The sequence below is a fragment of the Amblyomma mixtum genome, chromosome 3 (genome assembly GCF_055824585.1).
Source record: "Amblyomma mixtum isolate Tamu chromosome 3, ASM5582458v1, whole genome shotgun sequence".
Classification (NCBI taxonomy): domain Eukaryota; kingdom Metazoa; phylum Arthropoda; class Arachnida; order Ixodida; family Ixodidae; genus Amblyomma; species Amblyomma mixtum.
The window spans coordinates 381123530-381136959 of NC_143014.1; the positions used below are offsets into that span (position 1 = coordinate 381123530).

Sequence of the window (13430 nt, forward strand, 5' to 3'; positions counted from 1 at the left end):
AGCCGCAGACAGTGCTTCTGTCAAACAAGCACATCAAACTAAAATTTACTTTGCTGATCCACTGCCTTGAGTGGGGCCTTTGTGCACGTTGCAAGCTTCACATATGGTCCGTCCTGTGGAAAATTGACGAAAGCAGCATGCTTGTGGAGTTTAACACTCCAAAGCAGTACGAATGAATTCTATGGTGCTATTTCTCTAATTAATGGTTACATGAGGAGTATGTCAGGTGTAACCTGGTGTCTAATAACACCAACAGTTGTGTGCTGTTAAGTTTGCCCTACCCGTGACTGAATGGGCTTCAGGTGTGGACAAAGTTGTTATTAGATAGAATATTAAAATGGAATTTTTTGATGTGGGAACACACCTGTATGAGATGGTATACTCATCTGGCAACCATGAAAATACAAACAACAGCAATTTATAATGTGCAATTTTCAAGTGCTGAGATGATTAAAAGAAATCGGCACTGAAAGGACATTGGTTATATATGTCGAAATTATGTGAAGCCGTAGTTTGTCATTAATAAAATACAGGAACGTGAGCACCATGACCATGAAAGGGTATGGCAATTAATCCAATACAAGACGAAGCGGCGTCACGGTGCACATGGTATCTTGTTTGACAGGCAGTATGTCAAGCTTGCAGAATCTGAGCGAAGTCGAAAAGAGAATATTGCCAAGGATGAACAAACAAAACATTGACCCATGTGAGTCAACTCCGGATAAATGCGGTCGCGACAGCCAAAGTGATGACGAGAGTAGCGATGATCCCAATGATTTCCGCTACGCGGCGACAAACATGGCAGTGCCCTTCGAAGCCGGACCCCTCGCTTCGGACTGAATTCTCGTTGTTGCTGCCTTTTTCAGTCCGTTCACTGGCCATAAATGGGGCATCGGTCTTTCGCTTCGTGTCACCTTGCCTATAAGAAAACGGTTTGGTTTGGTTTATGGGGTTTAACGTCCCAAAGCGACTAAGGCTATGAGAGACGCCGTAGTGGAGGGCTGCGGAAATTTCGACCACCTGGGGTTCTTTAACGTGCACTGACATCGCACAGTACACGGGCCTCTAGAATTTCTCCTCCAAAGAAATTCCAGCCGCCGCGGCCGGGATCGAACCCGCGTCTTTTGGGTCAGCAGCCGAGCACCATAGCCACTGAGCCACCGCGGCGGCTATAAGAAAACGTAAAAGTAATATATCTGCTTTATTTTTTTTAAATTAGAGTGACGATTCTGCCGCTTCTTGGCTTAAGAGGAGAATCCGTTTGTTTGCAGTAATGCTTCCCATCCTTACAACCAGATGACGCCACTATAGGCTGAGTTTATTTTTGCGTCTGTGTTAGCATACACGGAACTAAAGTGGGAATGCGCCTTCGTTTAGTGCACGTAAGCGTGCATACGCTTATAGTACGTATACAGCGTCGATTTATCTCTTTTCTCACCGTATCTGTGTAAGCCGCGAGCGGCGACGTGGTGTGCAAAAGCGAGAAACAGCGGCGCGGCGGTTCCGCCTTGCCGGGCGTCAACAGATGAGAACAGGTCCTAGTTATTGTGGCGAGTGAATCCACTTCGCTCACCGGATTTTTGGACAATTGTGAACGCACCCTTATAGCAGACACAGAGACTGAAGCACCAATGCATGCGTAGCGGCGACGTCGGTGAGGCCCTTCTTTTTTGAAAAATACTTAAAAATATGATTAAGCAAAGTTAAACTGTAAATATTCATGTGATTTACAGAAAAACTGAGTGGTCTGCCTTCTACAGTTTACTAGAACAAAACGTACCTATCTGTGACATTGGGGCTTACTAACGGTACATAGTATATTCACTTATGCTTCACAGCGATGCGCAACCAGAGAGAGAGAGAGTGTGTGTGTTGTGTGTAGACATCACCCATGAAACTCATATTGTATTATGACGTCATCAGCCTTCATTCGCACTGTCCCTTTCCCCTGTGTGGAGTAGCAGGCAAGGCCATGTTACCACCGGCCGACCTCTCCACCTTTTCCCCTCATTAAGATTCCTTTCTCTCTCTACCAAAAAAAAGTCTCCCACATGCTGCAACAAAAAGAACGTTTGGGGTCGCCACGATGCATTTTTACGCGACTTGTAACGGCAAATTAAAATATAAATTCCTGCCTAAACCAGGAGCAGTACCCTCGTTATTGACGTTATCGGGTGCCAACTACCAGACTATGCCATTATTTACACACTCTTCTCCATGAATAGACCGACCCTTTAAACCGCCACGATGGCATGGCCGTGGTGTCAGTAGATGCAGACACTGCTCTCGGTAGAACGGCGCTTTTTGTGGTGCTGTAGGCCAATGTACATAGCTTAGTGTGGGAAGAGGGGTCAGATCGAGTGCAGACCAAGAAGCAACTATCTCGAGCTATCAGCGAAACACGAAGGAGGGAAAGGGCGAAAGCGATATGGCAAGTGGTATCGCTCGTAAAGTTCCAATAGAAACAGACCAGCAAAAAGAGTCTTCACAGTGCAGTTTTATTCCAGTTTGCTTGGATGCGCTCAAGGCAGCAGTAATTCCAAACATAGCTTCAAGAACGGCACCTTGGCAGAGAAAGTATTTTGCTCACAAGATGGTACAGACATGGATAGTTTTCAATAAATAACAATCAAAAACAAGAAAAATTCCTCCTGTACAACAGTGTTCCTCAAGCAAGTGGTACACTATACAAGCCAAATTACTAGGGGTGTGTGAATAATCGAAATTTCAAATACGAATCGAATATTTCTGTTATTCAGTTCATATTTGACTCGAGAAATCAATACTCTGAGTTTTCTGAATATTCAAAAATTACCGAATACATCAAGGTTGTGCAAATATTTGAACATTACAGAATATTCAAAAGTCTTCCATCTGCTGGCAGCAGTCGAATACAGTCGACTCCCTCAACACGATCCTGAAGAGACCGCAATATACCCAGTTGAATTATCCGAAGGTCGAGTAGAAATGCCAAGAAAACTATCAAAAGAAGACAGCAAGCAGAATCAGGCCAACAGCTACACTGCCATGGACCACAGCAGTTCCAAAACTGCGACTGCATTGGCTATCGAATCCAAATCCAAAACTCAAGTGACTGACATCGTCTTTGTTCAGGTGCCCCTGGTTGAGCAGTTCATGCGGCCAGTTCACGCAGTGGTATCGCTCTATGGCAGTTTGCGCACAGTGCTGCCCATCTGAATTGCGCGTGCACACATGTACAGCGAGGATGTCGGCCACCAGCGATAAGCCAACCAGGGAAGAAATGCGGAAAGCCTCTCCTGTGGGACTATTACACGAGGCTGTCACCGTCAACAGCGCAATGCAAGTCGTGTGAAGGTGTTCCTCAAACACCGACCGGAATGACTATGACGCTTCAAAATTATCTTAAGTAGCATCCATCATTAATGCAAGACTACAAGAGAAATGCTGCAAAAGTGATATCAAAGAGTCAACCAACGCTGCATGACTTATTTCGCACGCAGCAGCCCCTATCTGAAATGAAAACAAATGCGCTTCATGTAGAAGTCACAGAGATGATTGCTTTGGACCTTCAGCCATACAGTATTGTCGAAGACCGCGGCTTCAGAGCGCTTATGAAAGAAGCGGTGCCGGGCTATACTCTGCCATCTCATGCAAAACTAGCGCGCATGGCTGTTAACTAGCGCGCATGGCTGTTCCGTGCCTGTACGATGATACAAGAGCAAAGGTGAGATGTGAGCTTCATAAAGCTCTTGCAGATGGTACAAGCGCCTGCGCCTTCACCAGTGACCTTTGGAGTTCCTGTGCTATTGAGAGCTTTTTAAGCCTAACCTGCCACTTCCTCAATCCGCGGTTCGAGATGACACTGTTCACCTTGAACACGCGCCATATGCCTGAAGCTCACTCAACTATTAACATTGCTACTTTACTGGAGCAGCTATGTTCCAAGTGGGAGATACCCAATGACTGTGTCAAGTACATTGTAACAGACAATGGCCGTAACATTTGAGCTGCTGCCAGAACGTTGCCATGGTTGGAGTGGGCATGCTTTGCTCCCACTTTGCTCAGCTAGCCATCAGTCACGCAAGGTCATGTACACCAGCCATGAGGAGGCTGTGCAAGAAAGCAAGGACAATAGTCCTGCAGCACAGAAAAGACTTGAGGACCGGCAGAAGCAGCTGAACATGGAAGTGCTTCATGTTGTTCAGGATGTGGAAACAAGGCGGAATAGTCAGTACCTCATTCTTTCACGGTTGCTTGAACTCAAGGAAGCCATCACATTCGAGTTTGCCTTGTCCAACACTGCTGCCGATAGTTTGGACTTTTCAGAGTGAAGAAATGCAACTGAATTTGTGGAGGCCCTAAAGCCATTATAAGAGGCAACTGCAGTTGCAAGTACTGAGAAGTACCCTTCACTTTCCTGCCAGATTCCAGTTATCTTTGGCATACTGCATTGCCTTGAAACTACTGGTGGCAACCATAGCTTTGCCAAGTATCTCTTTGATGAAGCTGCAAGTATGGCTACGTTCTTGAACCCACGATTCAAGGCAACACTCCATAATGCATCTGGCCATTTGGTGTGGCTCAAGGATCTTGTGGCAAGGGAACTTCAGGTGGTTGAAGTGATACCCAATGAAGACACAGTCAAGGCACCATCAACGTCGTGCCCCTCGGTAGCATCCTGTGTGTGGAGTGCTTTCGATCCTGTGGTTATGAACAAGGAATAAATGCAGGCAAAAGCTGCCCCTAACAAAGAAGTAGCAGCTTATAAACAAGAAGAACAATGTTTGTTTTTTTTGTTCATTTTTTTCTCTCTAAGCAAGCATTCGATATTCGAAAGCATTTTTTCTGCATATTCGTATTCAATTTGTACTTGAGAAATTCAATATTCGCACACCCCTACAAATTACAAGTGACATTGCATACATGCATATTTAGTACCTAATAACAGCAAATAAAGCGAGAGTATAAGTGTACACAGTTTGGGCAAGCAAAAATGACACACAGAAGCACAGACACCCGTGAGCTTCAGCTTTGAGCCGAGTACCGAGGCATTGCATAAAAAAGTGTGCTTGTGTGAAAACTTTCCGTTCCCCACAGGCAAAGGCAAGCGTGCAGAGCCCAAGGCACGCGCTAATGGACAAAGTGGAGCATGGGCTCCAAGCAGACTGGTGGAATGCTAACTGTACTGCAAGGTAGTATGCAGCAGTCACACAAAAGAGCGTGAACGGGTTCTGAGAAACTATACATACCCCAACACTTCAAAAGGGGGGGGGGGGGGGGGAGGGGGGGCACTGCAGCCGATACTGCACATAAAAGTTTTGGCCAACAGTGCTGTCAAAGCCATCTCATGATCCCTAAGTGAGGTGTTCACATAAGAAGACTGCACCTTTAAAATTCCGCGCACTGGCCGTGTCAGCCTATCCAGATGCCTCAGTCTTGTTCCCCCAGTACTGGGCAATCATCGTCCCTCTCACAACTAACAGGGAGGAGGAGCGGACACATGGCAGCATGCAGGAACACCGGTTGCGTGCGTACAGGCACTCCCAAGAGGCAGTGCTCGCTCTACTTTGGAGGCGTCACTGCCACAGTGATGACAAAAAAGCAAGTGACAACAAGTCACATGCATTGCACCAAAAGGAAGCGAAGCGTTTGGAACGATGCATGTGTGTGAAGGCCAGAGCGCACAAATACCTATGCAGCCATTGGAATAGAGGAGGAAAGTGCCTGGGACACTGTCCGCATATGTGCTGCACAACAAGGTCCGCAAACCCATGTCTACACATTTCTTTGAACACACAGCACTTATTGTAACTCGCCCGTAGTATACACAATGGCCGTACCGTCATCCATGACGTTAATAATTTGACAAACCAGCTAGCATGATCACTCTTCATACATTTGGGGTAAAGGCATGTTAATTTTTTAAGTGCACCTTACCAACTGGCAAGATCTAGCGAGTGCAGAAAGTACCATATTTCCTCTCAGAATATTGAACACACCAGCTATTATGGTTGCCGAAATGTAACTTTTCACTATTACATAAAAAAGTTTTTGGACTAATGTGACCCTAGGAGTCAGGGGGATAGATAGGATACTCGAGGCGAGTATGCATGCGCAGAATGCTAATATCCCTTGTGTCTTTGGGTTAGCGGGCGATCCTAACCCAAAACCACTGAAATAGCGTGGCCCCATAACGCTGGGCAGTGCCGGCCAACATAGCAAAGTTCACCGAAGTAGGGCTGCTTGTCTCACCACCAATTCGTCATTGCCACTTCACTGCTTCTCACATTCATGGCAAATGAACGGTGAGTGGAGCTTTTTGCTTGTCCCATGGGGCCCACACCACAAAATTCTAGCTATAAAAACCGCATCAATTTTATGACTGCTTCTGGATTTCGACAGCTGCTGGGCTTGGCAAGTACACATTGTCTGATTTCCCTCCAAATATCATTTCAGAAAGCACGGGATGTTGCAACAGGTTCGTCTCGATCATTTATAAAACAGGATGCAAAGTATTGAATTCCATAGCACCTTTTTTTTATTATTTATTACTGCCTTTTGCCTAGGCCAGTGTAAATAAAAGTGCGAATAAAATTAAATTTCAAATATCTACAATTGAGAGTTCACTTCACAGCCGGAATGGCACTGTGAGCAGAAAACGCAGTTAAGATGCAGCTGGCCCCGACCCTAAACCTTTGCAGGTACAAAGCGCAAGGCCACGTAACACGGTACAAAGAGGGGGCCCCTAAAGTTGGTTCCCAAATTCTAAAGCTCTCTTTTGTCGCGCAAAATGAATGTGCAACCAAAATTTTTCTAAAACTGTCATCAGTTTTGAGGCGATAAAATGCATGTCTAATGTGAGTAAAATACAGTAATAATGAAGCAGAGAGTTGTTCTCAGGCCTCAGTGTTGGGTATGCATGGAGTGCCTGAGAAAATCTTGATAAATGTGTGCAGTAGATGACACTCCTGTAGTAGATGTACAGGATGACCTTTCACTCGCTCCTCCCCCTATTAAACAGCTTGCTTTTCAAACCTTTGTGCGACCCAAGCTTGAGTATGCTAACGCTATTTTTGATCTCCACCACAATAAGCTTACTAACGCCCTGGAATTGGTTCAGAACCGCTCAACACGATTCATTCTATCTAATTATTCCTACCACTCAAGCATCTCAGCACTAAAAGCTCGAATCAACTTACCCCCCCCCCCTAGCCTCGCGCTGTAGGATAGCACGTCTTAACCTTTTTCATAAATTTTTCCATTCTTTGCCTTTTGATAACCCCTACATAAAAAGAGCCCACTGCATCGCCCAGTTCAGCCACAGTAACGCAGTGTATCCCCTACAAGCCCATACTGTGACATTTCAGCAGTCATTTTTTCAGCGTACTGCACGAGACTGGAATGACCTGCCCACCAAAGTTGCCATTATCATCAACCCACTAGAATTCAAGCGGAGCATCGCCAACCTTTCATCTTAACATTTTTTACCATTGTTTGCCAGATACCGTCCACTCCCTCACGTAATGTCTCAACCGAGACCCTTGAGGAAATAAATAAATAAATAAATTCTATCCCAACAGGCTAATATTAAAGAAGTCACGGGTCAAGCTTTGCTCAAAGTCACTTACAGAGACATAGAATACACTTTCGCATGTGAAAGTTGTTGATACAATCTAAATATAATCTACTGCACTGAAGAATGTTTGCAATGGGTATTGCCTGCCAAAATTTATTTTTTTAAGAAAAGGTGCACTTGAAATGTGGACGAGCTACCCGATGCCATCCCTTGTGGTGCAGTCCAATGTTGTAAACAGTGTCCAACAAGAACCAGGCATCCGCTCGAAGAGTTATGGACAGTATGCAGGCATGAAGCACAGCAGTTTCTTCTTGGAAGTCAGTGCAGCCTGCCACGAACTCGCTAGGCCAAACTTGCACACCGTTACAAGTACAGACATAAACAAAGCTGCAAAAGCAAGAAGCTGAATTCAAGCATCACCAGGTAGGTGCATGGCTGCAGAATACTGCCCTGCACGCACTGACCAGCCTGCCTGGCACATAAGTAGCGAGTTAAGTACAGTCAAGAGCTCCAACATCTTGCAACATTTTAGACAAGCACACTGCTAGTCACACCAGCATTGCTTGGGCTGAAATACAAGCTGGTATTGCTACTGCACATTTCATCACACAAGCCCCAACAAACACTCCGCAGAGGCAGGCACTTTGGATACATGCCGCTTGGAAAGGAGGAGAAAGACAGCAGTTCTCTCGAGCACGCGTGTTGTCTCTGCACCGGCATCTCACCCACCTCACAAATGCTACCGGTTTGCCTTTCGTGGGCAACCATCACTGGTCCTATTCAGTTTGCTCTGAAGCAGGTCACCCGAGCATATAGTATGTCATGTGTATGACAGACAAAGGCTCTCTACACAAGAGGTGCTGAGCAGGATGCCAAACAGTCCTTTCTCTACAAGGGACACAGTTGGTGTGAGCTAGGATCGGCCCACGCTGCAGGGGGCGACAGGGGCCACACCGTTCTCGGGCAGGGTCTCCCTGGAGCAGCAGCTGGCCACCTCGAGCAGACTCACCGTCGAACCGGAGGGAGCGAGGAACACACTCTCACTCTCCACAGGACGCAGCACATCCAGCCTGCAGGACGGTTGTTCCAATTAAGGAGCAGGCAGTGTGGACGAATGCATTGACACTGGCAAAATGCACAGACGCCTGCTGAGACTGCATTTCATATCAAGTAATTTCTAACAATAATGATGCCGCTGCGTTCCAATCTCATCTTGACAAAATTTGATCATGGAGCCAAACTTCGTCAATCAGGCAATGCAAGTTAATAAGGATATTGTGTCTGCAGTCGACGACTGATTTTTCGGACTCTCTAGGAACCGCGAAAACAACCAAAAAATCGGGCAGTCCAGAAAATCACATTTCACTAAAAAAATCGCTAACTTATTACCAGTATGCCGGAGAAAGCGGCCACTTGTATTGCACACATTCTAAAGGTCCTCATGACTATATTTCTCCATGCGACATACCGTATAAACGCCTATAGGGGTCGCACTTTTTGTTCCAGATTCGAGGGCCAATTTTTGGGGTGCGGCCCATACACGCGATTTGCGAAACAATTTTTCTTTTTAAAGTAAAAACACACCAGTCAGGGAATGAACGGCATTTATTCTGCTTCCAATCGGCACTCGCCGAGTATTTCGACGTTGAGCTGGCGCTGTGCTCTGGTGCACGCTCATCCCAAAAGAAGCCGCGCAGCACGTTCGCTGTCAACGCGTAGCCGTTGTTCCGCACTTCCATCACATAAGAGAGCAGCTCTTCTTCCATTTCGGGAAACTGGCACGGCTTGCCTCGGAAAGCGGGCTTTTTGCAGCTTGTGTTTCTCAATGCATCCTTCTGGTTGCACCATCATCAGACGCACTCCTCGGCCGCATTGAATTTCCTGCCCGCTGCACGCTTGCGTGTTCGAGAGCTAACTCCCGGCCGTGCTGCTATTAAGGCACTTGCCCATCGTGCTAAAACTGCAAAGCTCGGCGGCAGCACGCGAAAGCTACAACCACCACAACAACGGCGAGCACGCTAACGCGCCACAAAAACAACAAAAGGCTGAAGGTGGCGATGCTGATGTTGATGTGGATGGCGGGAGGTCGTGGCGGAGAAAAAAGTTTACGATGATGATGATGACGACGGCCTCGGGCACCATCCATGGACGGCACTTGGAAGCTCCTGTGCGCGTGCACAGCCACCTGGATCGGCGCGTGCGTGATTGAGGCGGCCGTGGCGCGTGCGTGGACTCCACGAACAAGCGCTCCGCGATCAAGTGCACTTTGCTCGCAGCCGGAGCTGATAGCGGAAGCCACGGCGCGTGCATTTAGAAGGCTATCCCCACCTGGGTCGTGGAAAGTTCGGGTGCGGCCCTTACACGGATTTATTTTTTTTTAAACATTTCCTTCGGGAAAACGAGGTGCGGCCCATACACGCGTGCGGCCCTTTACGCGTTTATACGGTATTCTACGTTCAATTGTCACTCGCGGAGTATTTTGACTCTTGAGCTGGTGCTGTGCTCTGGTGCACGCTCATCCCAAAAGAAGCTGCGCAGCATGTCCGCTGTCAACGCGTAGCCGTTGTTCCGCACTTCCATCACATAGAGGAGCAGCTCTTCTTCCAGTTCGGGAAACTCGCACGGCTTGCGTTTCTCTTTTGGTTGCACGATAATCGGACGCACTTCTCGGCCACGTCGAATTTCCTGCCCGCCGCACGCTTGCAGTGTTCGAGAGCTAACTCCCAGCCGTGTAGCCTAAGGTGCTTGCCCATCGCGCTAAAACTGCGAAGCTTGGCGGCAGCATGCGAAAGCCACAATCACAACTATTACAGTGAATGCGCTAACACGCAACAAAAGGCTGGAGCTAGCGATACCGATGCAGATGTGAATAGCGGAAAATCGCGGTGGAGAAAAAAGTTGACGGTGATGATGATGATCACGGCCTCGGGCGCCATCCACAGACGGCACTTGGAAGCTCCTGTGCGTGCGCATGGCCTCCGCGAACGGTGCGGTGCCGGAGCAGATCGCGGAGGCCACGGCGCGCGCCGTGGCTGCCGGAGCAGATCGCAGTGGCCATTGCAATTAAGAAGCCCTTCAGACCCTAGCAAGTACAAGCAAGATGCAACATGCTTCTCTCCAGCCACCCTGTGAGGGCAAAGTTCTGGAAAAATGGCCAATAAGAATCCCGAAGACGGGCCCTGGTGGATACACACCTGACAGCCAGTGCAAAGAATGTCAGTGAAACTGCGTTTGCAGAAAATTTAAGGGGCTCACGCGCAATTTTAGCACTGCTTCTGGCGCTAGTGTTCATGTGACAACCGAAGAGAGGCTGCCTTCACTTTGCGTGAAACATCCAAGGAATACGCTGCACTTCCCTCCCTTTTATGCCCCCAATTATTCAAGAGCACTTGGACAGTGTGCTCTGGTGAGCCCTCCTTGAACTCCACCAGCACCATGGTCTCGTGTTGTGGGCAACTGCATTTTAAGTGGTACACCACTGCTGTGATCCGGATGGGAAATAAACTTGCGCTCAAAAACAGCATGTTGGATGCATGCAGTCCCACACTACGATTGGTTATGTTACAAAGGGCCCGAGCTGTGTCAAAAAAACTTGACAGGCGATCATACAATGTGAAGCGGCAATTTTGCACCAGGATTATTATTCTAAGCTTCTTTTCAAATTCGCGTTCAATAGCAACCCTTTCATTGTGCATTCCTGATTTCGCGCTCCGTGGGGGCAGGGGGTTATTGCTCCATGCCTTCTCTCCATTTTCCTCTCGCACTTCTCATGACATTACTCTATGGGTAACAAGAGGCAGTGACGCACAGTTGGAAGAAACTCTACAACAGGCAGTGGATATTGTGGAGGAGCTAGCAGGGGAAGCAGGACTCTCGTGCTCTCAGCCCAAGTCCGAGCTTTTTGTGCTGAGGGATAAACCAAGAGGGATACATGCGAGGCACTATATGCCGCCACCACCTTTAGAGGTGAAAGTGGGGGGAGTATCGGTCGCTGAGGTCCAAACGATCAGGATCCTGGGTATGTATCTGCAGACTAACAGGAAGAATAGCGAGTCCTTGCAAAGGCTTAAAAATACGGTCAATGCCACCGTGCGGCTAATCAGGAGAATCGCCAATCGTAAGAGAGGTGTTAAGGAAAAAGACTTGTGTAAGCTAGTGCAGGCATTTGTGCTCAGTAGAATAGTGTATGCGACGCCTTATTTGAAATTGGACGCGGCGGAAAAAGGAAAGGTGGAGGCTATGATTAGGCAGGCGTATAAAGCGGCCCTTGGGTTGCCTCAGAATGCGTCTACCGAAAGGCTGCTGGGATTAGGGGTGCACAACACCCTAGAAGAACTACGGGAGGCGCACTTGGTGATGCAGCTCGGTAGGCTTTCAAAAACAAAAGCAGGAAGGGACATATTGGAAAGGATCGGCATTGGAGTTGACGTTCCAGCCGGTGACACGAAAATTCAGATGAGGCAGGAAATGCACAAGGGCTTGTACATAAAACCTTTGCCCAAGAACATGCATCCAATACATCGCGAGGACCGCAGGAAGGCAAGAGCCAAAGCTTTACATGCTAAGTACGGGAACTACAACGGGGCAGTCTATGTAGATGTCGCCGAGTATAAGGACAAGGACGCATTTGCAATTGCGGTGGTGGACGGGCGGGGACGCTTGATCGCCTCTGGATCAGTCAAAACCCGCTCCCCAGAAACTGGAGTGGAAGTGGCGATAGCACTAGCTATGACTAGTAGTAATGCTGACCTGCTCTTCAGCGATTCAAAAACAGCCATCCGAAACTTGGCGAGGGGCAGAATATCTGTCACAGCTGAATTGCTGAATCGGGCCACGGGGCAAGGGACTACGGAGGCGGAAATTGTCTGGGTACCTGCACACTCTGGAAACCCTGGGAACGAGATGGCTCACATGAATGCTCGAGGTTTTGTCAGCCAAGTAGGTGAGGCAGATGTCCCGGGAAGGTCCACGAGAGATGGGCTGGTATCCTTTCATGACATTACTAATCATTTCACACTTGAGTGGAGGATTTACCCACCCCCGGACAAGCAATTGGGGAAGGCGCAGGAATGCGTCTGGCGACGATTGCAGACTAGATGTTTCTTCAACCCATACGTGCTGAGCAAAATCTACCCGGACATTCAGCCAGAGTGCAAATGGTGTCACGAATTGGCAACCTATGACCACATATTATGGAGCTGCAGCATAGCACCGCCACCGGCGGACATTATGCGTGATCCTTCCCTCGAGCAGTGGGAGGCCGTGTTGACCAGCTCAGACCCAGTCGTCCAGACCAGGGCCGTGGAGTGGGCCACCCAGGTCGCCGTCAGCCATGGGTTGATGGCCATCTAACACGGAATCATCCACACATGCTCTCTGACGAAAATAAAGTTTTTCCATCCATCCATCCATCCCTCGATCCGACAGTGGTAGCTCCGTGAGAGTTCGTTCCTCTAATTGCCACTAGGGGCACTGTTGCAGCATGCCTCCTCTCCCTTTCGCGCTCCTTCGCTCTGTACTCCCCTCCCCCGAAACCTTCTGGTCACAACACCTACAAGAAAATACTTGTAGGGAAACGAGGCCCATAGTGCCAACACTGCAAAGATTTGTGACAGCATAAGGGCATGCACCAAACTCCTTCGAGTTTTCCCTCTCACGCAAAAAATCTCAAACATGCTATACATGAGGAAAGAACCCCACAAGTGCGAAAACATTTCCAAGTACCTCATCTCTAGTGGTGCATCATGTCCTTGGGCACCACAGGCACATCAAAATTGGCCCTGACGAGACATGTTGACTCAGTTCCAAGGAGAGCACAGTAGCTGTCACAACATGCCCAATTGTTTGTATAGTAACTCTGTCGGCACAGCAG

At 48.0% G+C, this 13430-nt stretch overlaps 1 protein-coding gene across 3 annotated transcripts in view; it reads right to left on the reverse strand.

Moving 5' to 3' along the window:
- Nucleotides 1-2479: 2479 nt before the first annotated feature.
- The window catches only part of LOC149357005 (glycerophosphocholine phosphodiesterase GPCPD1-like), an 84473-nt gene continuing 73522 nt past the window's right edge, over nt 2480-13430 (reverse strand). For all 3 annotated transcript variants that reach the window (XM_089584402.1, XM_089584404.1, XM_089584403.1), the window contains one exon: nt 2480-8628. In XM_089584402.1, the coding sequence (XP_089440528.1) occupies nt 8472-8628 (157 nt within the window). In that variant the 3' untranslated portion in view covers nt 2480-8471. The remainder of the gene's footprint in view (nt 8629-13430) is intronic.